At 39.6% G+C, this 27780-nt stretch overlaps 2 protein-coding genes across 7 annotated transcripts in view; one reads left to right on the plus strand and one right to left on the minus strand.

Annotated features, from left to right (window-relative positions):
- chs1 (chitin synthase 1) overlaps positions 1–18504 on the plus strand; it is a 110723-nt gene extending 92219 nt beyond the window's left edge. For 2 of the 5 annotated variants that reach the window (XM_088992701.1, XM_088992702.1), the window contains exons 3-36: positions 1507–1604; positions 4511–4646; positions 4801–4986; positions 5113–5314; positions 5967–6127; positions 6356–6431; positions 6806–6924; positions 7053–7230; positions 7290–7386; positions 7529–7625; positions 8288–8409; positions 9419–9514; positions 9621–9785; positions 9984–10131; positions 10249–10311; positions 10377–10549; positions 10716–10774; positions 11451–11651; positions 11735–11903; positions 12044–12159; positions 12258–12437; positions 12539–12643; positions 12733–12850; positions 13037–13118; positions 13210–13439; positions 14557–14660; positions 14746–14827; positions 14925–15078; positions 15791–15895; positions 16019–16129; positions 16441–16578; positions 16706–16785; positions 16907–16973; positions 17999–18504. In XM_088992701.1, the coding sequence (XP_088848827.1) occupies positions 1558–1604; positions 4511–4646; positions 4801–4986; positions 5113–5314; positions 5967–6127; positions 6356–6431; positions 6806–6924; positions 7053–7230; positions 7290–7386; positions 7529–7625; positions 8288–8409; positions 9419–9514; positions 9621–9785; positions 9984–10131; positions 10249–10311; positions 10377–10549; positions 10716–10774; positions 11451–11651; positions 11735–11903; positions 12044–12159; positions 12258–12437; positions 12539–12643; positions 12733–12850; positions 13037–13118; positions 13210–13439; positions 14557–14660; positions 14746–14827; positions 14925–15078; positions 15791–15895; positions 16019–16129; positions 16441–16578; positions 16706–16785; positions 16907–16973; positions 17999–18070 (4239 nt within the window). In that variant the 5' untranslated portion in view covers positions 1507–1557 and the 3' untranslated portion in view covers positions 18071–18504. Of the gene's footprint in view, positions 1–1026; positions 1415–1506; positions 1605–4510; positions 4647–4800; positions 4987–5112; positions 5315–5966; positions 6128–6355; positions 6432–6805; positions 6925–7052; positions 7231–7289; positions 7387–7528; positions 7626–8287; positions 8410–9418; positions 9515–9620; positions 9786–9983; positions 10132–10248; positions 10312–10376; positions 10550–10715; positions 10775–11450; positions 11652–11734; positions 11904–12043; positions 12160–12257; positions 12438–12538; positions 12644–12732; positions 12851–13036; positions 13119–13209; positions 13440–14556; positions 14661–14745; positions 14828–14924; positions 15079–15790; positions 15896–16018; positions 16130–16440; positions 16579–16705; positions 16786–16906; positions 16974–17998 lie in introns of those variants that run through there. The other 3 variants (XM_088992700.1, XM_088992703.1, XM_088992704.1) reach the window with 3 other exon arrangements.
- A 560-nt stretch (positions 18505–19064) lies between these two features.
- ddx21 (DExD-box helicase 21) lies at positions 19065–27516 on the minus strand. Of its 2 annotated transcripts, none has more exons than XM_088992706.1 (16): positions 27355–27516; positions 25922–26143; positions 25686–25811; positions 25432–25507; positions 24655–24833; positions 24432–24549; positions 23898–24086; positions 23379–23524; positions 22657–22806; positions 22282–22443; positions 22050–22169; positions 21829–21902; positions 21518–21677; positions 20566–20700; positions 20402–20446; positions 19065–19940 (listed from the first exon to the last, which is right to left on the minus strand). In XM_088992706.1, exons 1-16 carry the CDS (start codon positions 27433–27435, stop codon positions 19701–19703), a joined length of 2223 nt encoding a protein of 740 aa, XP_088848832.1. In that variant the 5' UTR covers positions 27436–27516; the 3' UTR covers positions 19065–19700. The 2 variants fall into 2 exon arrangements, with proteins under 2 accessions (XP_088848832.1, XP_088848831.1); XM_088992705.1 differs by having other exon boundaries at positions 25922–26146.
- Positions 27517–27780: the final 264 nt, after the last annotated feature.

Raw genomic sequence — 27780 nt, forward strand, 5'->3', positions numbered from 1 at the left:
TGTCTCCAAGTGCTTTATTTTTTGGCTGTTTTTGACATTTTTTGCCTCTTGGCCTTGTCTCATTAGTTCACGGTATTCTTGTTCTTGTAATCATTTTCTTTGTTATGTATTCTCGATTTATCTTCTTTCTGTATTGGATTATCTTGACCTTTGAATTGACGAGCAATTTCCGCAAGTTCCTGCTCCTGCCTTTTTGAAACGCTTTTGGTTTGTTCTCACCTTATCCCTATTTCTTTGTTACCAGCGTCCTTGGCTGTACTTTGTCGGTCATGCGCCTTTATAAAAAAATATATTTTTGTCCAAAGCCTCTTATCTCTGTCTACGCTTGTGGAATCCTTGTTCTGTCTGCAATCATCGTGGACACTGGACATTCTCAGAGGTTTTCTCATTCCGGATATAGAGTATACAGTACACTGTATTCTGTTTTAACTATAATCTTTATTCCATTCCTTTTCAGCCAAAGCTTCCCATTTCACTTCAATTGCATTAATATTTTGCTGAATCACAACAGTAGTTATCTCTTTACACATGGAGCAAGTCAAAGGTCACAGTCATTCATTAAAAGATTGTGTGATCCCAAACTGAACCCCCATGCAAGCAAGCATGTCGGCGACGGAGGCAGGGACAAAATTTGTTTGTAATCCTGCATTTTAGCATCACAACCTTACTGCTATGCCTCCTTTGTCATATAGTCAAAAATGCCAACAATGAAAAAAGAAAGGCAAAATCCATCTGCCTCCTGCAGGACAAAATAATAAACCTAGAATGGGTTGATAAGATTTGAAATTACGGGAAGAAAGGGCCCAGTGTGTGTTTGTGACGTATGATATAGACTACTGTACTACTTGTAACTGCTCATGATTATCTCTGGTTGAGAGCACCAAGCAACGTGTTGGCTCAGTTAATTAAAAACTCTTAAGAGTCATAGAAAGGGCGTGTGTCTGTGCATGTCCATAAATATGACCCTTGTACCTTTTTATGGCCTCTTCCATAAAAACAGTACAGATTACTAAGATTTTTTAGTCATGCACAGTCAAGTCGAGCTAGGTGGTTGCAATAGAAACATTTACAGCATCTTTCACATGGTTATCAAACAGTATCTGTCAAAGGACACATGCGCACCTTGTGGACCACAGCACTCAAGAGCGAGTTACACTGCTATTTTTTTGTCTATTTTTTCGTAAACTGGTGACAACAAAGGGGTGAATAAAAAGTGAAAAACAACAGAGAGGGTTATTTTACTTTTTGTGTAGAAAACTTGGACACTTCAGACCACCTTTTCACTTACTGGTTTCGGGTGGGTTTGTTTTTTTTTTTTTTTTTTTGGGGGGGGGGGGGCGGCTGGCATGGCACAGGGGTGACTGGAGGAAATTACAGAAAGTGGCACAACGACAAAAACAAACCACAACAGAAGGTAAAGATGTACTTAAATTTGACTAATTGCATTTGTGTTGCAATACAACAAGTATTGGAAACATTTTAACTGACTTTTCTCTCTTGTGACAGAATAACGTGGTCTTCTTACTGGGCCTTTAGAGGCAAAACTAGACAACAAAGATGGAAGAAATGAAAGTCCGATTAAAGACCATCCAGGAACGACACAAGTAAGAATTTATGTGAATTTAAACGAAGTCTAATCAGATTTTATTGCCATTTTTACGGTACAGACTAGTACATTGACTCCATAGCAATGTATTTTATAAAATGTTTAATTACACAGTTTCCAAATTACACTAACATGGTCTTGAGGATATATTTTTCTAAAGTATAAGAATATATATATATATATATATATATATATATATATATCTTTTATTTAACAAAATTGGCACTGTTGGACAAAAATAGAGACGTGGAGAACTGATTACCTCAAGGGAAAAATAACTTCTGTCCCGTACATTTATTTAATACAATACAACAATTTGCAAGAGATAAATTTAAGTGTTGTAGGTAATTGGTTGATATTATTTGTTTCGAATTATATAAATAATAAGAGTGCTGTAGTTCAGTGCTGAAAATAATCATTTTTAATTACCTAGCTGATCTGACTTAATCATGTGCTTGTGTTTAAAGGCACGTTAGGAAACAGGGAAAATGAGCCTGGGAAGAAATTCAATTTGTGCCATAAAAATCCAAATATTGAGCAATAATGCATTGCAACCCACATAAAATTGTAATTTAAAGCCATAATAAAATACATCTCGAGAGTAAACAAATGTACCCATGTAATTCCCCTCCAATAATCAAGATAAGATGATCTTATCTTGTCAGAATGTCTAAAAGAACGCGGAAACAGAATCAGACACAATATAAGAACATTGGTGGGAAAAAAAACGTTTTCTTCAAACTATTCATTTCAAGAAAAATCAACCCATTAAAAAGGAATTTTGAAAATCTTTAACATTAAAGTTTTGCTATTTTAGTTTTGTCAGACCCACACAGGTAAAAATTTTACACGTAGGTGCTAATATATTCGGGCCATGTAGGCCCACAAGTTCATTGTCACATGTTTAGCAACAAGGAGGTTTTAACTCACCCATCTTTAGTCATCAACTGTTTCAAGCATAATCAAGACTCGCTATTGACCATTTTTCTTGGTAAATTGATGGAATATATAGAACTCAGTATAAGGGAAAAAATAAATAAAAAAGGTTTGGATAGTACAGAAGACAACAGCCGAAGATCCACAGTGACGTAAAATGATCAACAGCAACTGCGGATTTCAAATTGTAATCTGGAATACTTTTGCAAATGTGTATGTCAGAATCTGATTTATTGGCCAAGTATGTAAAACACACATGGAATTTAGTTTCCCGGTTACAACCGGTTCAGAGAGAACATAAACAAAACAATTATCAACAGGGGGAGACAGAACAGGAGTATGTGCCCAGATATGTGAGATATGAAAATTAAACAATGGGCGAGATGAGAGGGGAGGTAAAAATAGATGACAGACTTCAACCATTCTCCTTTATAGGACAACCGACGTCACTTTTTTGTTTCCTAACTGACATCAGGAAAACGTTTTATGGCATCTAAAATACCCAAAACACGCAGCATATTTTTATTCAAATGCAAAACACCAATAATAATGACTTAAAGTGTCCAAAATCTGCAAAAAATTGAGCTGCGAATTGGGCATTTTCATAAAGTCCCGCCCCCTTGTTCGTGACGTCACACCAAGACATCTTGCATTGCTGGAGAATCAAAACAATGGCTTCAAATTCGGAGAATATGCTTTCTTGTTACACATCCAGTTATGAATATGATTCAAATAGTTCTGAAGAAGAAAGCATACATGTTTGCAATTGATTAAAGATTTTTTTCCTTGTCATCAGAGGCATCAGGGGCGGGAACTGTCGCACCCAAGGGAGGCAGAAAATGGCGACAAAGCCGTGTAGGGAATTAGTCAGCCCGTTTCTACAGGCTGATAAATTATTTCCATGGAGCTTGGTCGCCCTCTTCTGGCGGCTTTTTGGTGCAACACGAGGTTTTCAGATCAAACAAGTACAGCAAAATACATTGACGTGATGGAAGGACTGCTACAATGTGTCTTTTTTCGGTCAGGGGCGTTCCTTCAGTGACATCACGTCACGGACTGGTCACGTCACGGACTGGTCACCAACTCAAAAACAAGACTTCCTGAATATTCAGCGCGAGTCTTAAAACGTAAAATATAGCTATATGCGGTGGAATGTTTGTAAAATACGCTCAGTAGAAGTCATTTGAAGCCATTTTACAATGGACACAACTTGTCCGGAGACGTCGGTTGTCCTTTAAGGGGAGCATGGTTTGTACCCGGAAAAAAAAGACTGAGCACGTTGCGTATATTTAAAAGTACAATAAGTCTCAAAATTTAACATGTAACAGGCAAGATGGAAAGGGTAGGGGGGAGGGCGCTCTACCACTGACAGTTAAGACGTTTGAAAAGCTATTGCTTTCTTGCATTTGTGTTTCTATTGGCGTATTTTACGGTGTATAAGGCGCACTCAAAAGCCTTGATTTTCTTCAAAAGATGACCCTGCGCCTTATACACAGGTCCGCCTAATATGTGAAGTAATATATAGCCAAAACAGGTCTCGCAACTACTGTCAGCAGCCACCGACTCTTCACCGATTTCCCCCTGTAGAAGAAGCCGTACCTAACCCCTGTCTCTACTGTAGCGCCTTATAATGTGGCGTGCCTTGTATTTGGAAAACATTGATATAGTTATATATTATATTTGGAAAACTTTTTTCAGTCATTGAAAGTGCGCCTTGTACTCTGGTGCGTCTTATATATGGAAAACATTTGAAAATACTCCGGTGCACCTTATACACTGGAAAATACGGTACTTGTGTGAATTGTCACAATAAAGCAAATCGGCCTCTCTTCCGAGGATGCTGGCTGTGATACAACCCCCTTATTTTACCACGGATCATTGTGCAATAATAATCAGCTAGTCACAAAGATTGTAACATTGATACGTATTGATAATACAATGGCTTCTCTGTGTGTGTGCGTGTTTCAGGGAAAGATGGGATCCATTCCAACTCAACCCAATAGGTGCAGAGAAGGAACGTAAGAGAAGGTGCTTCCAATTGGCCCAGTATCTGGTGGCTGTTATTGTGGGTTTGGCTGTGTTGACCAGTGCCGTTGTTGCTAAGGTGTGACTCAAAAATGCCACTTAACATTGAAATTACCCTCAACCGTCAGCTGCTTTGTTAGCGATTGCTCAAAAATATTGCCATCTATGGAGAAAAAGAAACTATCTGATTGAAAAGAAACAATCTGATTGAATGTTGTGATCTGACCAATCAGGGCTCTCTTCTGATGCTGTCAACATTGTCCAGTCCAAAATCCATGCGCACCTTAAAGGAAAAACAGTTCTACATGCTGATGTTGGTGTTCTGCCTCGTTTGCCCAAACTTTCTGGTGTTCATAAAATCCCTGTGGAGGTGTGCCTTCAAGAGCTTTGTACAGCCCAACCTGAAGACCATGTCATTTGTGGGTGACATTTATTGACCCGATTCAGAATTTATGTGTTGGTGATCACCAAATCCATAGCTGATATTTTCTGATCAATAAAGTCACCAATGTGTAAAGTCTAATGGTGTGCCGCTTCCTTTGCAGATTTGCACCATAGAATGCCTGGTGTCGGTTGGCACCTCAATCTTGGTACTTGTGGTGATGCCTCATTTTGACGTTCTGACAAATCTGTTCATCAGTGGAGGAGTTTGTGTTGTGCCCGCACTACTTCAGATTGTCTTTCGACTACAGACAGAATCTTGGAAAATTCTATTCCCAATCTGCTCCCTCATTCTAACCTGCGCTGGTAATTGTCATACATATTTTGATACAGATGCTGTTCTCTTGTTCTCCTGATGTCCTCCTGCTGCTCACCTCTTGTATGGTACTCGTAGGAGGGAGCACGTCACTCCTACTCTGGCATCCCGTTCCCTGGCTTCCTATACATTTTCTAAGTTACATATTTTCAAGATTTTATTCTTTCTTTTCAAATCTGTAAATTGCCTCGCTCCTCCTGACCTATCCAAGCTTATCACGACTACACACCTTCCCGGCGCGTCAGGTCGGCTGACCAGACATTATTAGATGTGCCAAAAATTAAACCGAGGCTCAGCGGGGATAGAGCCTTTTCAGTTGCTGATACCACTCACCAGAATGACCTGCCACACTCGCTAGCCAGCTCGCTGCTCATCTTTAAAATCCGTCTCAAAACTCACTTGTACTCATTGGCATTCCACTCCATATGATACAGATGTCAATTTGGTTTTACTCCCTGGTGCGTTCTACTATCTTTGTGACTGCTTTATTTCCAGTATGTGATAGTTGTCCATGTTAAGTGCTTTGTTACAGCTTCAGCTGTTGTTAAAGCGTAAAACAAATCAATATGTATTGTATTGTATGTCAACTCTGCAAATGAACCCAAAGCACATTACCCTCCATTCATTTACGTTCCCCCACAGGGTACTGCCTGCTAGGAAGCGACTACTATGTCCGTGTATCGTCCTTTGTGGACAGACAAAGTGCCGACTGCTTTGTCTATGTGGGAGTAGGAATTTTTGCCTCAGTTCTGATCTCTTTTTGCTGGTGGGAGAATCCAATGCAAGCTACTAATCGTATTCAGGTTAAGTCAATGTTTCTATTCTGTCAGCATTTTTCGACAGGTTTATGTCATTTGGACCCTTTTTCCTTATAGTAACCACAAAGGAGGCTATTACTGTATGTACTTTATATATTATTGGGGTAAATGGTTTACACTTAGTACTGAATAAAATGTTGACTGTTTTTTTTTATTGGTCTTTTTAAATGTCCCGTGTGCTGCATTCTGATACTTTTTTGTACCTCCCTCTAGGATACATTGTCAGAGCTGGATGGTTTCAGGGACTTTGTGTTTGTCATCAGCAGTCTTCTGAGAATAATTGTCATCGGTAATTGTCTGCACTCAATGTCTGGAACAACACTTACTCATGAAAATCTGCAAACAACATTTAACACGAACTGATAACACATCCAAATACCAACACCCTCATTTGACTCCTCAAAATTTCTCTCAGACAACAATTTACCGAGGTCAAATATTCAAATTCCTCTTGACAAGAATATTCTCTAGTGTAGGTATGAAATGTTAAACTCAACATATTCACTCCTGACAATCCTGGGTTGGTCTCAAGTAATCATTACATTATACAGACAAAAATTACATTTAGGGTGAACATACAGTGGAATATTACAGTCAAAACATTCACTAACTGTCATTTTTTTAAGCCTGGTAAATAAGATTACAAATGATTCCCATTCCCAGGAGTTGTATACCTTGTCTACCACGTGCTGATTGAAGATTCCATCAGCTGGCCAGATTTCAATTTAAAGAGTGAGGACTGGGAATTGTTACAAATTGGATTGGTGCTGTTTTTCTTACAGGTAAGCCGATGTTAAAAGTGAGATATTGGATAGCAAAATTGTTGTCAATGTTGATGAATCGGATTTTCCTCAAACAAGCTTCTTCGTTTTGGTAGTGGCAACTACTAACAAGCCCCCTCCTACCTCAGGCCTTATGCTCAGCAGCGTGCCACTGGTTTGGGGTGGTGGCCTGCAAGATTCATGCCGTCAGGATGAGTTTCGCCTTGCCGTTATGTTGCACGGGACCTTCGGTGCTTCTACTGGGACTTGTACTTTTCATTACCCAAGCTGAAAAATTGGATGGAGCAAAACATGGGAGCATCACAGGTGAGTTGCGTGAAAAATCATTGTCTTAAAACAAATTATCGTGTGCTTTCCCACTGCAGAATTTTGTGAAAGCTTGTCCTTCTTGAGCGGCAAGAACACAACACCAGTGGTCTTTCTAGAAATCACAAGGAGCATCTGCCGGACCTCACTTAACAGGTTACTTGTCCTTCAACTGTGTATTGCGATGTTTGATTACATACATTAAGTTGTATCTGTATATGGGACTAACAGTAAAGTATAACATGAAGCATCTGCTCCGTCCTCTGCAATACATTAAAGGTGATCATTTGATTGACAGCTATTACTTGCAGTGGCCTTTTTCCATGCTGGCGCTTGAGGGAGTATGCATGTGGTCAGCACTGGTGACATGCACTTACTACGTGTGGAAGACAAAGGTACGCACCTACTTTACCCCATGGGTACGATATTTTGATTTTTCATTTGGGTTAGTTTTGATGTCTTTTTGAAATTGGATTTTTAAATTCAGTGTATCCGTTTTTCAATACAGGTTTTTTACTTTTTACTTTGGGTTTTATTAGGTATAGTTTCAGTGTTAATTTTTGAAGTATGAAGTATGAAGAGATGAAATAAAATCAAAATCAATGATCACATGGAATAAACAACTGCCAAATGACCTCAATACAAACTCCAAAACTCATGTACGAAATAAATAGACAAAGACAGATGTTTTTGCTCGAATTAAAATTTATTGGTTTCATACATGTAAAATGCAGTTCACAATGGTCTTTACTTTTTTGAAGTCCTCTCAATTTTTTGTTTTTTTCATTCATGATTTTTTTTTCTATTTCAGATTCATTTTGTTACAATGTAGCAATCTCTAGATATACAGATAAAAAGATGGTCAGATAGATAGATGAATAGCCAGCCGGCTGGCTAGACGGCCAGCTTGCTGGCTAGCTGGCTACATGGCCAACTAGCTGGCTAGCTATCTGTATGGCTGTCTGGCTAGCTAGATAGATAGATAGCTAGATAGATAGACAGATGATGGAGATGATATGGCTAAAATGTATTTTGTATTTACTACCTCGTACTGTAGGTGCAGCGTATCGAGAGAACCTCTCAGCTGTTTGTTCGGCGGCTCTACGAATCCGCTTTCATCGACCTGTCTTTATTGCTCAACACCAAGATGAAGGTGTCCCGGGCTCGAAATCATGAAAGGTGAGAACACGTTTCATGGAAATTTTTATAAACAATTCCCTATTATCAACACCAATTATAAAAATGCCAGGATGAGAGGATATTTTTAACCTATTATTTGGTTTGCGAGCAGAATTGCTCTTAAACGACTCAATGAAATACCCATCAACATTTGTAGTGATCGTCCTTCAAAATATTTTATTTCAATTTTACTGCACGAACAAGCACCCTTTGTGCTTGGAGCCTTTACTAAGCTTAAACATATGCTTGTCTCAAGTGTGAAGGTTCAATGGTGTTCCTATAAAAGTATGCATGTTGTGATGATGTCATAATAGAATGACATGGGTCCTGACAAACATGTTCATGTTTATTCTGATCCAGTGCCTATTACAAAAAAAAGGCATTCTGGAGAGAAACCATGCCAAACAAATCACGGAAGAGTGAAAAATTTCAAACTGATCTGAAATTATCAAATTATACAACGAAACGGTTGTGGTCCAAACTCATGAACACGCTTTACCAACTTATCATCCAACAATGACATGTGAACCGTGTCAGGAGAAAAAAACTAGAACGTTTAATTGCTGTCACAGCAGCTGCGAGGTGAAGCCCTGCGTTGCAAGAAATGCGGTCTCTCAAGAGTTGCAATACTCCACGCGCCAACATGGTTAGTGGCAGCAATGCACCGTAACGTCGCCAACTGTCATAAAATAAATCTATGAGATATATTTTCACACTGTTTTATGGCAACATAAAATAAATTGCTGACCCGGTAAGATCATAAATTCCAAAGCCGCCATCTTCCACAATTGGGCCAAATCTCAAGTGCCATGTTGATTTTTCCAACCTTGGCCTTGCTCTATCAACAGAGTGCTGGTTTACTTTTTTTTGCTTTCAACAGCTACGTTAGTCAGATGAAAAATCCGTACTTATTTTTATACTTGGACAGATTTTGTCACCACGTGGTAATACAGTATATGTGTAATAACTTGATTTGAAACACTGACCAGTTCTCCTGTCTTTGATACAGCCAAGATGACATCCAGAACTGTGTGATCTATCTCTGTGCCACCATGTGGCATGAGACCTACGATGAGATGCTGAAGATTCTGACCTCCATGTTCAGGTTTGTATGTATTGGGGCCAAATGTGAACCCACCTAGTATAGTGATTTGGTCAATGTTCAGTCATGTTGAGCGTTTTTTATTTTTTGGTTTTTTTTTTGCATGAAGGTTGGACCGTTACCGAGGTGATCCCAAAGAAGAACATAAAGACTGCTTTGATTTTGAGTGTCACATTTACGTGGATGACGGGTTTATGACTGAAAAGGACACAGGGAAGAGGCTGGTGAATTCATACGTGAATGACTTGACTCAAGTTGTCATTGAGGTTTACAGGTGAGCTGTCTCTCGCCTTCAATGTAAGAATTTGGGATTGGCACCATCATTGATTTATCAATTAAATGACTCGTCTGTGTGGAATTCATTAATTGACTGTTGATTGACAAGTATTCATTACCCCCATAGAGGAACAAAACCTGTGAAATGATTGTCTTCTTTAAAGATATATCATTAAAGCAATGACTTTTCATCTAGGGTTTTTACCAACAAAGAGCCTGATGATGTATCCATTGTGGAAACTCCATATGGTGGCAGACTTGTCTTTGTTATGCCAGAAGGCAACATGCTCTACATTCACCTTAAAGACAAAAGTCTCATCAGGAACAAGAAAAGATGGTCACAGGTACTGTATGTACTGTGACAATGTGGGTCTATCACTATGTTAAAACTATGCAGGGGTGGTGGTGTTTGCCAGAGAAAGGGAAGAAATTAGTTTTGAAAGACATTTGTTATCTTTTAGATTATGTACATGTATTATCTACTTGGCTGGAAGGGATACCTTTCCAAAAACCCTCAGGCCAAGGTAAGTCACCAAAATTTATAGAAGAGTGTGACAGTCTATGTCAACAAATTTGTTTGTTTTTGTAGCTTCAAAACGTCTGCAGAGAATCTCTGATCTCTATGGATGGTGAGATTTTCATTATGCCTCAGTATGATAATGACAACAAAAGAAGATTAATCTCAGATGACAACGTATACATCCTGGCTCTGGACGGGGACACCGACTTCCAGCCAAAAGCTGTAATTCTGCTTGTGGACAGGTCAGAATTTGACAAATGTTTTCTATCAGGGCCTTGATGAATATATGAGTATTTTCCGTACAAAGTAAATGACACCACAGGAAAATCATAAAAGAAATGTTGACTTTGTGTTCAACACTGTGGCTCTCGTGGATTTTATTCTACAACACAAAATCTGGATTGACAGGCTGAGGATGTATGAAAATGTAGGCGCAGCCTGTGGACGAATTCATCCCACTGGAATGGGTAAGCAAAAACATCATGTTGGTTTAATAAACTGTCTTAAAATCAGTGGCAACAGGCCAAAAGCCAATGTGAGGTCATTGCCACCCCCCACTCATGACTCATCACATTACCTTCACTGAAAAGGAATCTGTAAAAATGAAGTTACAAAATGAGTGCAGCACATATCTTATCTAGATCTTGATACTATTTGTATTTATATACATAAACATACATAGATGAGGATATGGCAAGAAATTATGTTTGTAAATTGAGTCTCGGCAACAGACAGTTAGGCGGAAATAAAAAAAATTTGGCACCGCCCTCCCCACTCACGAGGACTTGCACACTGCAAGAAAATCCTACTGGACCCTTAGCACCCTGGCAACAACCTTTTCCAGCTATTCCCCCTCAGGCAGGCGCTACCGATGTATGGGCACGAAATCCAGCAGACATTTAAACAGCTTATTCTACCACTGATCACTTTCGCATTGCTTGATACCTTGCACATTGTTTCAGTTGTTCCTGAGAGCTACCACGTGCTTATGGAATTACATTAGATTAGACTGTATTAGTGTCCTCCATACTTATTTGTCATGTCCTTTTTATGATGATACTCGTGCATGGTGTTTTACCAAAGACACATTCCTTGTGTGTTCTACACACTTGGCCAATGAATATAATTCTGATTTTGATTCAGGTCCCATGGTGTGGTACCAGAAGTTTGAGTACGCAGTGGGTCACTGGCTGCAAAAGACGGCAGAACACGTGTTTGGGTCTGTGCTGTGCAGTCCAGGATGTTTCAGTCTGTTTCGAGCATCGGCCTTAATGGATGACAATGTGTTGAAGAGATACACGACGACTGCCACAAGAGCTGCGGAATATGTACAATATGACCAAGGTCAAGACTTTTCCATCCCTATTTGCTTTATGTGAGCTGTTTGCAATCTTCTTCCTTTTTGTTGGTCTGTTTAAATATTCCAGGGGAGGATCGTTGGTTGTGTACTTTGCTACTGCAGCAAGGGTGGCGTGTGGAATACAATGCTGCATCCGATGCCTACACTAACTCACCACAAGAGTTTAAAGAGTTTTATAACCAGAGAAGACGGTGGGGACCGTCCACACTGGCTAATACTTTGGACCTCCTGCACAGGTCAGTATTTGATGAAGTGTTTTTAAAACACTGAAATCAAATCTCACCCCGTGACACTTTCCCATTACTGAAGTTTGCAGAATGATGTCATGCAACGCAATCGGATAAATATCAAGTTTTTTTTGTTTTGATGATTGCAGTGGCGCAGAGACGGTGAAGAGAAACTCCTCCATATCCAAACTGTATATTTTCTACCAGATGTTCACAGTTAGCTCCTCTATTCTTGGTCCAGCTTCTGTGACGCTTATGGTGGCAGGTATGTTGAACTCGTACACGTGGCTTTTTTTCAACCATCAATTGACACAAAACTCAACGACTCAATTCAACTCAATTCTGTGATGTCGTTTCCTCTAGGTGCTTTCCAGTTTGTCTTTAAAATCGCCGGCACACTTTCTATCATCATCGCAAGCATCCCTCCAGTTTTCTACCTCATCATTTGTTTCATCGCCAAACCAAACAACCAGATAACAATCGCTGCCATCATGAGCGTCCTGTATGCCTTCCTCATGACGGCTTCCTTGTTTTCTATCATCGGTGAGCATATATGAGGATCTTTTTGACTTGACTGTGATGTTTACAACTCTTCTCTGTGATTTTCCCGTGATGCATTTTGCGATTCTCCAATGTGTCCTCAGGTGACATGGTGCTTCAGGGTACATTCCTGACCCCGACTGGTGTATTCCTGGTTTCTATGACAATGATGTACTTTGTGACTGCTCTGCTCCACCCTGAGGAGTTTGGTATGCCAAGATGACATTATCCGCAGCATTCGCACATTCCCGTTTGATGGTGTCACGTTGTGCATTGTGATGGTATTTTTCTCCGACAGCAATGATCATCTATGGCCTGATGTATTTCATCTGTATTCCCAGTGGCTACCTTCTACTGACCATCTACTCCTTGGTTAACATGCACATTGTAACCTGGGGCACAAGAGAATCCAATAAGTAATTCACATGATTAAAAACATCATCCAATTCATTACTTCATGCATGACTGAAGACAATTAAGAAGTAGTTATTTATTGAACATATTCTAAAATGGTTGAAATTGGTACAATGTTTGCTGTTGGCAGTCAACGTGATAATTCTGCTGCTCTTTTTATTTTCTGCTTCATCCTTTTACTGTGTTAGGGGAGGAACCGAGATAAAGAAGAATCACAACATGCTTTGTGACCGCAACTGCAGACTCTGCTGCTGGGACATGAAGTTGCAGGTGAGATGAACCTCTACTGACATGCTGTGCACCCGATGAATGCGTGCTTCTGGATGACAGAATTGATCGCACCTTTGGTTTTAATCAACAGATAACTCAAGAAACGGAGAACCTGATGATTCAACAAATCACAGGACAGACCGCTCAGCAAGCCTCTTCCCTGCCAATCACAGGCCAGGAAACAAATCAACACGTCGCTTCAAATGAGGCACCACAAGCTACTCCTGACACCACCAGAATAGCACAGCAAGGAGGACAGAAACCACCGACTGATCAAGAGAGGAGGGAGATGAAACGCTTTTACGCCATGTCCAGAAACACGTAATTCGTTTGTTTTCTTTTTAACTCATTCACGGCCATTCAAGAATTTATTCGGGAATTGAAAATATGAATGAGACCGCCATTGAAGAATTTGTTCGGGTTTTGATTATTCAAAACCGATCAAGCGCTGGCCGTAGCCTCTGGCAATGTTTTTTTCCACAAGGGGGCAGCATTTCCCTTTTCCCATGTTAGCGATTTGTTCCAGCTTGTTGTTAAAGCGCTATATAGGCCAATATGTATGTATTGCATTGTATTTTAGACAGCTGGCCTCCTTTTCAAGCTCCTATAACTCCAGACCTATATAATTAAGGAATTAACTATTTATTACGGATGAAAGACTCTAATGTTTTTTATGCTGCATTGAATGTTGATGAAGTCCTAAAACTCAATATTCTGTGGGTCCTGGAATTCGACTGAGAATCACAAAAACCCTGGTACTAGAGTGAACACATCGTCTGGCAGTGAATGAGTTAATTCACCTCATGGTCCATTCCAGTGAGCCAGAGGAAAGGAAGAAACGCATTTCATGCTCAAATGTTTGTGATTCCTCCCATATACAAACACTTACATGCTAAATGCAATGCAGCAGTAAACCCAACAGATAATATAGAACAAACAATTGAAAAACTATTAAAATGGTAACTGATGGTAACTGTTGTGCCACGTCACGAATGGAGTGCCGCTGAGAAAACTAGTTCAGAAGGCGTTTATATTAGCTAGATAGCTATCTATCTATTAGCGAGCTAGCTTTCTATCTATTTTCGAGTTGAGTGAACGCTGGCGCGTGTCGCTGCCGCTGCTCACTCACAGAAAAACTTATCGTGTGACTGTAAAGTGACCTTGAGAATTTTGAAATGCGCTTATAAATGAAATGTATTATTAATTATTATTAGTATTATTATACTTAATTTGGGGTGAAGAAATCGTTATTCATGACACTAAGTTTTTTTTTGCCGTGCAAGTGTAAAGAGATGCTAATTTCCTCTGTTATTATTGGATTGGATTGGATTGGATTTGCCTTTATTAGTCTCGCAGTGGAGAAATTATTATGAAAATAAATGCAATTATATTTACAACAACCAAAGGGTCACCCATGTACACGTTTGTGCACATGCAGGGATGATAGCGTGGAAAAACAGAGTCTCTCGACAAGTGCATCTGAAGAGGACGATGATGATTATTATGACGACAACCAGGACAGCAAAGACCTTCCTATAAGTGGTAAGATCACCTATACCTGAGACCAAAAACAACTCCTTGTAAAAAAGTAAATAAATCAATAACTGTGTTTTGTGTCCAATTTTAGAATGGGTGAGTCCAGTGAAAGAAGAGTTCCTCAAAAAGTTGACTTTTGCTAATTTAAAGAGGAATTTGAAAGAACAAATACGGTATGAAAAAGAAAAACTCTGAAATTCTTGGTCACATCATGGATTGTCATGACTGCGAATCTATAGATGAATGTTTTTGTTCTTTCCTCGAAACCAGGTACTCCCTTCGCAAAAGGAATCAAGAGGACGTGTGTGAGGATTTGATATTAATGTTAACGGACACACTCAATGAACAATTATACGGCGTTGGACCTGAAGATGTTCTGACAGAAAGCCAACTGGAGGAACTACAACAGGAATTGACGGCGCAGGTCAATTTAACAGACAGAACAACAACATTCATTGTTTATTTGCATTTATGTCATGTGTAAGATTAACATATAAAGATCCAAATAATAATGTGTAACAAATCTGATACTCCTTGTTGTAATTTAACTCATTCACTGCCAGGCGTGCAAAAATGTGTCCACTCCAGTGCCAGGGTTTTTGTCATTGTCACTCAAATTCTAAGACCCACAGAATATTGAGTTTTAGGACGACATAAACATTCAATGCACTCAAATACACCTTAGACTCGTCTTCCATCAGAAAAAAAAGTTAATTCTTAAATTACATGGGTCTGGAGTTATAGGAGCTTGAAATGAGGGCAGCTGTCCAAAATACAATCCAATACATATATATTGGTTTATATCGCGCTTTAACAACAGCTTAAGGTGGAACAAAGTGCTAATGTGGAAAAAAAGAAAATGAATGTCCCCTTATGGAAGGAAAAAAAACATTGCCAGAGGTCTGGCCAGCGCTTTATTGGCACCCAAACAAGAAAAAACAAAACCCAAATAAATCCAGGAACGGCGCGCTTCGTCATATTTTAAATTCCTGAATAAATCCAGGAATGGCAGTGAATGAGTTAATTTGTTAGTCCTGTTTGTTTTAAAAAAATACATGTAAGGTGCATTTATAGTAATAATCTCTTAACTCAGAGGGGAATATAAAGATTGTGTGTGCGTGTCTGTGTGTGTGTAGGCTCGACGCACCCTGAAGACGAGCCGCATGGAAAGATTAGAGAAAAAAGTCAAGAGAGCTATAGAGAAAACTCTGACTGCCCCTCAGGTGCAGAAACTTGAAGAGGTAAGATACTAATTTGGCCATTTGGCCTGAGAGAAGCAGAAGAGCCAAAAACTACATCAAAATTAAAACTTCAATGAATGATGAGCAAGTTAAGTTATATCTGATGGATGCGCATGGGTGTAGGAAGAGAATGACTTTTGGAACAAATTGATCGAACGGTACTTGAAGCCCATTGTCGACACTAAAGCACATCTAGAAGAGGTCACCAGAGAGCTCAAGTCGCTGCGAAACAAGGTCAGTAAACATTTTCTGTTGTGCTGACCGGAAATTCTATGTGATAGTCTTACATCACGAGCAAAAAAATGTTACAATTGGTAGATATACTGTAACATGGAATGTCTGAACACATAGAGAAGAATGAATTACAGTATTTGCAAAAGAGGCCAAATTTTGCTTCTAGCTGCTTATTGTCATTCCCAATTGACAATTGAGTTAAATATCAGGCAAAGATAATAAGTGTACATCAACTGTAACATATGAACACCTGCTCGCAAAAAGCTGTAGATGAATACTTGGTATAACGATTTTTCCGCAATAACCCATAGGCAGTATTCCTCTATTTTATCGTCAATGTGCTGTGGGTGGTTGCCACCTTTTTCCTGCAAGCCATTGGAAATGACGTCATCAGCATCAAGATCCCTAAATTCTATTCAAACGGAACAGCATCTGGAGAGTACCTGATGGTTGGTCCGCACGCACACACACACATGATTGCGCGAATAAAAAACCGTGAACCACCTTGAACAACGTGTGATGCCATTGTGAAATGTCCTATATACAGTCGTGTACAATTGTTTTATGTTGTAACAGGTGGAGCCACTCAGCTTGATGTTTCTGTTGTCTTTTGCGATCCTTCTCTTTGTCCAGTTCATCGCCATGTTGTATCACAGGTACACACAAACACACAGTGCCTTTGCAACACCACAATTTTTTTATTGTTGACATCTTTTTAAAAGCATTGGGTTAAGTGGTATGCAAGCTCTGATCTACTTGAGATTCATTTCATTACAGAGTCTACACTTTGATCCATGTGGTATCATACCGTAGCACAGAGAAGGACTACAAACTGAAAGATGATGTAAGTGACACAATGAACACACCAAACTCCATTTTAACTGTCCTGTAATTAGATCTTCATCAAAAAGAAAAATGTCCAGCACACAAGTCAAAATTACAAAACAGTCCAGTATTAGACAACTATAAAAGACCTCCAAAGAAGATACGTTTCTTCCAAATAAACTAAAAATGAATTAAATCAACATAACCAATGTATTGCTTGTTCGAATACACATATCAGTGGTGTGCAGAGATGGTGGGCATTTGAGTACTTCAGTAATCCCTTGCTACTTCGCGGTTTGATTGTCGCGTCCCTTGATGTACAGTATATATTACTGTACACAAACATACATTTCATGAAAACATACCGTCATTCAGCAATTTTGTATTTTGATTTGCTTACCTTAATTTGACGTATTCCACCCGAAGAAATCTTGGGAGATTCTGAAAAGATGAGCAATTTGACAAGTCCAATTTTGGAGTTGGTGCTATTGCTCATATTGATCATAATCCATTGCATGCTAACCGACAATGACTTTGATACATTCACATTAAAGTTTAAATTTCTTACTCTTGAGTTTTTTTACTCATCAAGTCAAGAGTTAAGAAGCCCCCGATTGTTTTCTGCGCTTCTCAAACTAATACACGTTTGAAACAGCAATCAGACATACCAACTTCACCTGATTGAAAATGACGTCATAACTTTCCCCCAATTATAGCGGGCAGGTTAGCTGGATTCGCTAGCAAGCTACATCGATTCAGAGACAATAAATGAGGCGGTGCTACTTTGTTGATTAATTTTTTTTATTATCATAAAGCATTTATATAAATGTACTGTGGGTGTTTGTAATCAAGTCAATTTCGGTAAGGTTTTCCTTCGGATGGAAATCTGTCAAGTCGTTGGTAGATAGCCACAAAGTTCTACCAACTCGAAAGATTATCACTACAATCGCAATCAGATATTGGCAAAATCCGCAACATAAAACCAGCTCATCTGTTGAAGGTGCTGTGATAGTATACTTAAAATGTGTTGCATTAATTCTGCAGGAGGATGACGATGGCTTGATCTTAGAGAACCGTCACACCAGTGGACTCAGCATCACAAGCGATGACTTGTAGCTGTTGGGATCCCTTTTGTGATTGTATTTGTGCCTCGTTGCTGTGCTTCTCGATAATTCACTCATCACGCGATGTTTTCTGACGCCCAAGTCAACTTGTGTCATAACATTCCGAGAGTTTAATTTTTTTGTCAAAGAATATAGAAAAATCAAGGTCCCTAAATCGTCTATATATTGTACTACAAATTCAGCCTACTGGATTGAATTGATGGTAAACGTTTGCCTGTGAGACCCGGTGAGGTCATGTGTTACAATCTGGAATCTGAACAGTCCATCCCTGAAACTGGATTTAAATTGCTACTTTTGCACATGGGTGGAGAAAATATGACTGTGCTGCTTGACATAGTTGTTTTATTTAATCCTGTTTAGATCATCAATAAATGGTTTGATGAAAACATTTTTCACTGTATTGCAATAAAATATTAGAAAACGCAATCTGCAGTTTGTGAATGATGATTCCATTATTTTTTTAAGTAAAACTATATAAGAACAGGCAACACAACACTGCAAATTGGAAATGTTTTGTTTTTAAGTTTCCTTTCAGTCTTTGGCCCTTGAATTCATCACGACACAATCTCCATATCACGTTCTGCGACTTCAAGATATTTCACTTAGATCAAGAATCAGAAAAGACCATTTAAGTTGTGTATTTTATTCTTGGCCATTTTTGTGTGCTTTCATCTGTGTAACGGGTCACTTACCCGCTGGACGAATTGACACTGCACCTGAGATCAACCTTTTGGTTACAGTAAAAGGGACTGTTTAGGTTGCCTTGAGATTGTGCAGATTCAAAACACAAAGCAAGAGAATGGCTCCTTCTCTTCTGACAAGTACTATTTATTATTTTCTTCACTTGACCTCGGTGTGGAAATCTGAGACTTGTCAAAAGTTATTTTGGCAAATTTCCGTGAATAATGTGGGTGTCCTTGAAAGCAAGATAGTAACAATTGACCAGATGCAAGTGGTTACGGTTGATTCAGTGAAGACACAGTATATGGGTTGACCTTTTTTTAATGAAAACATTTCACCAAAAGAGAAGTCAAACATAGGCAGTAAAATGGGGCAATTGCAAAGCAATCATCCGATATTAGGGGGAGAATATTTCAGCTCAGATAAAGCAACATGAGTGACACCACCACTATAAAGGTTACCAACCTCTTCATCCAGAGGGCAGGGGTCACAAATAACTCTGACATGAGAGCCGTGCGCTGCCCATTTCCCCCAAATTTAAAGTCAGTAAAACAAGTTAAGCAACACAGTGGAATACTCCTCCTTTAACTAACATTCACTTTGGATTTCAGTAATGTACTGATTTGGAAAGTGAACACTCAGCATGTCACTTGTTGAATTGGAGCAAAGTCTGTTCGTACAAATGGCTGCCACTGGTCCAACATGCGATCTAAGATAGCCACAAACAAACGAAGCTGTGCTATTTTTTTCATGAGAACCTCCTTGTTTGTTATGTTGATTAAGAACTTGAAATACATGTTATGAATATCTGACACCGCTGTATAATAAGGGGAGTTGAATTTGCTAATTGTGGCTTCCAAATGACAGCCAATAGAAAAACACTGCGAGCCCAAAGGGCAGACAGTCAGTCCTATTAGTCCAAAGGGTTGGCACTTCAGTGATCAAAACGCTTGGCTAAAGTAGCGTTTTTGTCCGGCTCCGCTCCTGCCACGACCCCCGCTCTCCCTACGAAACCCATTGCCACCACGCCCACCTCTTCCACCAAAACTCCGACCCGGTCCTCGTTGGAATCCTCCTCTATCTCCTCCTCTGTCAAAGCGGTTATTGTGTGGCTTCTCCTCCAGTTCGGGGAGCTCTGTGGCCACGGTCAGCTGCCAGCGACGACCATCTTTCCAGACCGCCTATTAATGAACAAGATATTGGATGCAACACAATGATAAATCCACATACAGTGGTGGCTTAAATCACAATATTTATTCTTTTGTACCCAAAAATAGAATGGAAATGACATCAAACTTTTCCAGCAATAAAAACTGTTTGTTTATATGTAAAATTGCAACTTATTACACCTACATTGTGTGTTGCTCCTGATGAAGTGTTTTCAGCTGCTTGACTTAATATCACAAACATGCATTTGCACTTGCAACAGAGGTACATTTTTCTCTGGAAAAATAGCAATCCCCTTTGACAGCATCATTACACTTTTTGTTGGTTTATCTACATTCATGTAACTATTTTCATTTTCTTTTAACAGTATAGTAACAAGTGTAATTTCATCTAGCTAAAATTCTACATTATCCATTGTTGTCCTGTTTGGCATAGAGTGCAGAGGTTAAGGAAAGGAATAAATCTACGCGCTTACCTGGTATTCCTTGACTTTGGCAACAGGGATGTCAAAACACACGCCCTGTTGGAATCACATTTGATAAAATGATGTGATGAAATGTAATTTATGAATTCTAAAAAATAATTTCAATTGTCGTCTTTTAGTACTGTTGGCAAACCACTTTAGTCAAAAATATGTACCATTTTTCCTTTGAGGAAGTTCATTCTATGGATGTCATTTTCAACGTTCTCTCCCAGCTGTTCCTTAATGGTTTTCCAGGCAAGACCCATAGAATGCATCTCCTGAGAGCATATCAACTGCATGGTGGTGTAACCCTGGGCAAACAAATAGTAGTAATATGATATAGCGTATTTTGAAGACAATAAGCCGCATTAAACAGTCTTAAATTATCTCCAAAATGAATGAGTGACTAATCATGCAGGGGCGATTTGTGTTTGCGCCGAGATCCACAATCTGTGACTGTCGTGTGACTTTGATGAATGCTCTGCTTGACTGACTGATGATATGCCATAGGCTGGTTATACGGGGGGAAAGGAAGACGACACTGAGGACAGAATGCAGATTATAAAAGGGGAAGGAGGAAGGTGTGCATGTAAGAGTACACTAAGGTCACGCCCCCACTGCGTTAAAATGACAGTACATACACATTTTGCAAAACAACATCATCTTGGCTAAGGACCACGACAATGGCACCTGCAGAGAGACATGCTTAAGAAGCACAGTTTGAGCTACAAGCTATCAGTTACCCAAAGGAAGTCGTGAGAGAATTCGAGTTCAACGAATCAATGATGTTTGGTGCTTCTATTTGATTAAATTACAGCATTTACATCCAGAAACTGCCACCATTTTTAAGAGGAAGATGTTGCCTGTGAAAAACCAAGTGCAGCAATTTTACTCGAAGCTTGCCATTTATTTTGCCTGGAGTTGATGAGGACTTTGATGGATTTGTAGATGAGGAATGAAGTACAACCAAACTGTTGCCTTGTAAAAAAACGCATTTGTGTGCATCTATGCTACCGTATTTTTTTTAGTCACCATATTTTTACCATGGCTAAACAACTAATGTGAGAAGTCACAACCAGCAGCGCAAGATGAACAGATTCACATGTAGGTTTGTCCATTTAAACTTACAGCATCAGAGTTTTGCAGTGACCGCTGCTCCAGACTCGTTGCTCCAGAAATATGCGCCAAGGCGGCAGCCAGCACACTCACTGCTCCTTTCTCCTCTATAAGCTTCTCGGCTGCCTCTTTGAAGTATTCGATAGCTGCCGCTGGAACAGAGTCCAGGAACCTGAATGAAAAAACAAAAATCCATTCAAATTGCACATGATGCAGTGTCGTATTCCCAAAATACGGAGTGACCGTTATTAAGCATGCAAACGCAAAAAAAAAAAATGCCTCTTTAATTGGTGAGACATGCTCATTTTGTGTCTCAAACGCACCGTGCAGCATCCTTGCTCGATGATTTGATGATGTCATTTGCAGTGGGAACACCGACTCGTCTGAACGAAATGCCCTGCAGCAAAACCAAATGCATTCACGTTACAATTAATATGACAGCTTGGCTTGCTCCAATTCAGCAATGTTTTTACTTGGGATTCCCATGTGGCAAAAATTCTGGATCAGTTCTATGGATAAATTTGGTTAAACAGACAACAGGTACCGCTTTGTTTTCCACGTAACGTAGCTGGTCCTCTTCTCTCCTCTGATAAAAACAGATGCAAATTCCATTCCTTCCAGCTCTGCCAGTTCTTCCTGAGCGATGAATGTACGATTCCACATCCTAATCATTGAAGATAACAGGTTGATGTCAACAGTTTGATAGATATGCAGAAAGCACAGTTGCTCTTGAATTTAAACATGACAAACACATTCAGCTGAGCAGGGTGTCCTACCTTGGGAGGAGAACACTGAATCACAAGGTCAATTTCGGGGATATCCAACCCGCGGGCTGCCACGTTGGTCGCCACCAAAACCTCAAAGGATCCGCTCCTGAAGCCTTTCAGGGTAATTTCCCTTTGTTTTTGGGGAATGTCACCATGAAGGGACTGTGTACTCTGGAGAGAAGTTATTCACACACAATATAAATGTGATAAGTCTGGAACAAAACTAAACACTGCAACAGGTTGGTGATTTTTTTTTGATAAAAAACAGAAACAACGGATATGCGTGGCATAACAAAGTGTTTTTATACCATCACATGCCTTATGCAGACAAGATTGTCTCCTCTAAACTCGTAGGCAGGCGCCCATTAAGTGCACATGATTTACCTGTTTGATGGACGCATTTACGGAGAGTTCATTAGCCTCTTTCTTGGTCTCACAGAAGACAATGGTTCGGCCATGGGTGCCGCTGTACACCTGGATCACGTCCCCTAAAACCGCCGCCCGCTGTGACCAGTGGCATGCGATAGCAAGATGCTGCATGGGGTAGAATGGGTGTATGTTAAGTGATTGGCTATGTTGCTGCTGCTTTGAAGGAAGATGGGCATGTGGCTATAGATTTAACAATATGAAAACTTCATAATACGATGCAATATTATAACAATACGAAGCTTACGCTACGATAATTATAATGATGCCATTATCAAGGCAAAGTTGGCGATATAAGAAAAAGAAAATCATGATAATGGGCATAAATAAATAACTCATGTATGTTTTAGTTCAGCGGTTCACAAGAAATGGCATTGGAGTCAATTTATTTTATTGTCAATTATATATTGGCTCAACGGCGCAAACTATCATGGTCTTTACACTGTAGTTCACAATGCTGTGAATGAAGTCATTACCTCACAGGAACGCAAATGTTAAATTCCCAATTAATTGGTGTGATCAAAATATGGTTACATCGAAATAATTTAGACTAATTATTTATGAGTAGCCATAGCCGTCCGTGCCTGCTTGGGTGTAACTTCTACTAGTGAAGTCATGTTGTTGTTGTTTGGACCATCTTAGGGCTATACCTTTAATCATGGACACACACGCATACTTACTTCCACGGTTGTTGCGGTTTTTGCCGTTTTCTTGCCAATCAGGTCAACACGCTTAAAATCATTCCTCATGTATTTCTTGGCCACATCGTAGACCCATGGGGGGCACGTGGCCGAAAACAGGAGAGTCTGGGGGTTGCTGTCGCCATCTTTTGTGAAATGCAAACACAAGTTGGTACAAGTTGTCAAATCAAAAGAAAACTGTGACACCATAAACTACGAGTAATTGATTATAAACTATGAATATTTCATGCTAGTTATTGCACTTCAGTTTTCAATGAACAACTTTTTTTTTTAATTCTTCAATGTCTAAATGTTACTTCAAAACTGCCTTTAAGGTTATGCCGCAGCACTAGTTTAACATATCCCAATTTACAAATACAAAAAGTTGTCGATAGAAATAGATGTAGATAAAATATACCTTCCAATTTTATAGTGTAAAAGAATCTCTAATTGAAGATGATTAGCTTTCCTCGACTTTCATTTTTGCACTGTACACCAAAATCAACCACACATAAATACCTTTCTTGTTATAGGAGGCAGCTAGAATTTCTTCCACTTGCTCAGCAAACCCCATGTCCAGCATTTGGTCCACTTCATCCAGAACGACATGCTTCAGCTTTGTGAGGTCTAGTTTATTATTCTGGATGTGGTCTTTGATGCGACCAGGGGTTCCAACCAAAATATCAATCCCGCTACGGATGGCGTCAACTGGTTAAAAAAATACAAATAAAAAATACACAATTGTTGTAGGATGGACTTCCCCAAAAAAAGATGCAGATCAACACTTGACATCCTAACTTGGTAGAAAAGTGTGGCAAGGGCCACAAAACAATTTTAAAAAAAGTTTCACTTTTGTCAGCTTGAATGCATGACTCAATCTTGAGCAATTCATCTAAACGTAAAATTCCCAATTTTTTAATGAATACTCCAGCACTGGCAAATGGCGCTAAGGACATTTTGGAACACTTGCAAGTTAAGGTGCCACTCACATTCAAATTTTAGAAAAACATTATGCATCATAAATGCATGCTTGTTTACGGAAGGAAGACTTACGCTGTGGGTTATACGCGCTGCCTCCATAGAAACAGGTGATGGCCACTTTCTTGGCAATGTCTTTGAAGTCCTTCGCAACCTGGATAGACAATTCTCTGGTGGGAGCCAACACCAATACCTGCAGACCGATATGAGGTGGAGGTAAAAAAAAATGTATGTTACGATGTGTCATAAGTGGCGATATGGAAACAGCTCAATTAATTGGTTTCATGAGTGTGTGAACCTGGGGAGGACGGCCTCTTGGCCGGTCCGATCCAGCCAACTGGAGCTTCTCCACCAGTGGGATGGCAAAAGAGAAGGTCTTTCCTGTTCCCGTGCGGGCTTGAGCAAGCACATCATGCCCATCATATACATGATCAAAAGTCTGGACCTGAATGTCAAAGAGGTACGAGACTCCTCGAGCTGAAAACGTGAGAGATGTGACAGAGTGTTAACGGCAAGTAATATACAGTAAAGTCTCGTTATATCGATTTCGGATATATCGATAGTCCCGGTTATATCGATACTATTTCTATGCACGCACTGAGAAAATTACATGCAAACAGGTTCGGATATATCGATAGTCCCGGTTATATCGATATTTTTTATTTTGTTATGCTTAGAATATCTTGTTTTCTATCCTTTCACTCCCACCCCAACCCCATCCCTCTTCAATTGCTGCTGTGGACTGCAAATTTCCCCATTGCGGGACGAATAAAGGTATTCTGATTCTGATTTTTTCGGACTCCCTTGAATATCGATATAACGAGACTTTACTGTGTGTATATATATATATATATATATATATTAAGAATTTCAAGTCCCACACAAATAGAGTGCTGCCATCTAGTGGTGACATTTATTTATGCCACTAACAAAGGACTGGATTGTTTTTGCGTAGTGTTGCTGTTTTGAATTGTTTAAGAGATTAAATTATAGTTCGGCAACCGTAAAACCTCTCAAATTAGGTTTTGACAACAGGACAGTGTGGTGTGTGTATGAACAGAAATTAGGTTGCTACCTCTTAATTTTTGAATGGTGCCTTGGGAGATTCTGAAGTTGGAGAAGGCTCCTTCTTTCTGCTCAGGTGTTTCCTCCTAAAGATTGGAAATTATATATAAAATATGAGGGCTTTAAAGATTTGGAGGAGAAAAAAAACGTGATTTTTAACTTAAATTACACAACAGTATTTATGAAAAACAGTGTCACTATTGCAACAGTTGCATTCAAACATCTAATTGCGTTCATTTTATGTACGTATAATAGCAACCTTACAGTTTCTTTTTCACTCTCACTGATTGAGTCGTCTGACTGAGATGGTGTCTGATTTGGAGTTGAAGCTGGTGTGTCAGGTATGGAATGTCCATTGATTTCATCTGCTTTAGTTTTCTTCTTTTTCATCTAAACCACAGAAATGTAACATAACTCTTTTTATTACAAACAAATAAAAATAAAATAACAGCATGATTATACTGTTCATTTTTGGGAACACTTGGTAAATCAGTACTTACATCCTCTTTGACTGCCTCTGTGTTCTTTTTCTTCTTTTTCTTTGGTGGCTCAGAAGTGTCAGAGTTGCCATTCAGGTCAATGGATTCATCTATATGGCCATTAACTTGGTCCTCTTCCAGCTTGTCTTTTTTCTTTTTCTTTTTCGGTACGGGACTTTCACAGTCCGGCTCTTCTTCTTCCGCCTGCCTCATCATCTTCAGTTTCTTGGCATCCTTTAATTTCTTCTTCAAGTTTAGGAAAGAATGTTTAACTTATGTTTAGTCCACAAACTTGCATGAAAAAAAAAACAATCATTTATATACATTCGTATCTGCACAATATAACATAAAAGTTATGGGCGCACAGGTGGGCATGGACCACAGAGCGTTTAAAGGCTGCTTGAAAACACTATCGTCTGTATCTCTCAAATATTTTTTCAGTAAATTGGAGTCGAAAATGTATTAAAAGTGTATAAAACAGTAGTCAGACCAGCCATGATGTTTGGACTGGAGACAGTGCCGCTGAAGAAAAGACAGGAAGCAGAGCTGGAGGTAGCAGAGCTGAAGATGTTGAGGTTTTCTTTGGGGGTGACCAGGTTGGATAGGATCAGGAATGAGTACATTAGAGGGACAACTCATATTAGAGGCGTTGGAGAGAAAGTCAGAGAGGCCAGACTGAGATGGTTTGGACATGTCCTGAGAGAGTAGAGAGAGCGACTATATCGGGAAAAGGATGCTGAGCCTTGAACTGCCAGGCAGGAGACCGAGAGGAAGACCGAAGAGGAGGTTTATGGATGTGGTTAAAGAGGACATGAAGGTAGCTGGTGTGAGGGAAGAGGATGCACAAAACCGCATTGATTCGCTGTGGCGACCCCTGAGGGGAAAAGCCGAAAGGAAAAGAAGAAGAAGGAGTCGAAAATGTATTAATTTAATGTGTGCACCATAGGTTATGTTGAGAGCGCATGTTGCTCGCTACCGTCGTAGCTAGAATGTACAAAATTCAAAAAAATAACCACTAAATACAAACAGTGATGGCCTACTTGTTTGTTTTCGATAAATGAATAGCGAACAACGAGGCGAAAGAAACGCAGATCTGCACGTGTCACATTTTCCTGATAAAATAAAGTAGTCAACTTCCGGTGTCCGCTCGGTTTAAAGATCCGATCTGACTCACGCGGCTCGTCAACGTGATGATCTTGCTAGGCTAAAACGGTGAAGTACAACATCACTACAGCGGTTCACACTGTTCTGATAGTCAATGTTAATAACATTAACTCAAGTGTTTCGCTAGTAGAAAGCTAATTCTGATAAGCGAGTGGCATTCTCACAAACCGCTAATCCACATTTTGGTTTCGTGTGCTGCGCCACATGTCAAGCATAGCAGCAGTCGTGAACACGACGCACTTCCCGAGCTATTTCCATTTAAAAGGCTATCAAAGGCACATACTACTCACTTTTGACGCCTTAAGCTCCGCAGCAGTGTCAATCTCTTCTTCCGTGGTATTCATAACTTCAACAACTTTTTTAGACGGCATTTCTCTCTCTGGATGGAATCCGACTTTGTGGACACACAGGCAATGTCCCGGCCACGCGGATGGAAAAGAACGTACGATGCGCACGCGCACTGGAAGACTGGAGTTGATCATAGAAATACACGTAATAGATAAACTACCCGCCGCTTACTACAAATTATTTCTTTGTAAATATATAAGTGTCAAATGTATATACTTATACACACACGATATCAATATATAGAATATGCAGAATATTTATCGTGAAATATACACGTTATCAAATATTTGTGAAAAGTGTATTACATTGCAATGTGGGTGCTCATGATGAATCGCCACGAAATGTGTGTTGGGAGGTTGGCGCGGCTG

The sequence above is a fragment of the Hippocampus bargibanti genome, linkage group LG03, assembly GCF_051943395.1.
Source record: "Hippocampus bargibanti isolate YZ-2025 linkage group LG03, ASM5194339v1, whole genome shotgun sequence".
NCBI classification, from domain to species: Eukaryota; Metazoa; Chordata; class Actinopteri; order Syngnathiformes; family Syngnathidae; genus Hippocampus; species Hippocampus bargibanti.

What these genes read in the sequence shown, in the direction of transcription:
- ddx21 (XM_088992705.1), bottom strand. Translation starts at nt 27,435, where the DNA reads ATGCCGTCTAAAAAAGTTGTTGAAGTTATGAATACCACGGAAGAAGAG. An exon ending in CACCATTCAAAAATTAAGAG is followed by an intron (nt 24,834 to 25,431) that starts GTAGCAACCTAA and finishes TCACGTTTTCAG; the next exon opens with CTCGAGGAGTCTCGTACCTC. An exon ending in CAAGAGGCCGTCCTCCCCAG is followed by an intron (nt 24,550 to 24,654) that starts GTTCACACACTC and finishes ATCGGTCTGCAG; the next exon opens with GTATTGGTGTTGGCTCCCAC.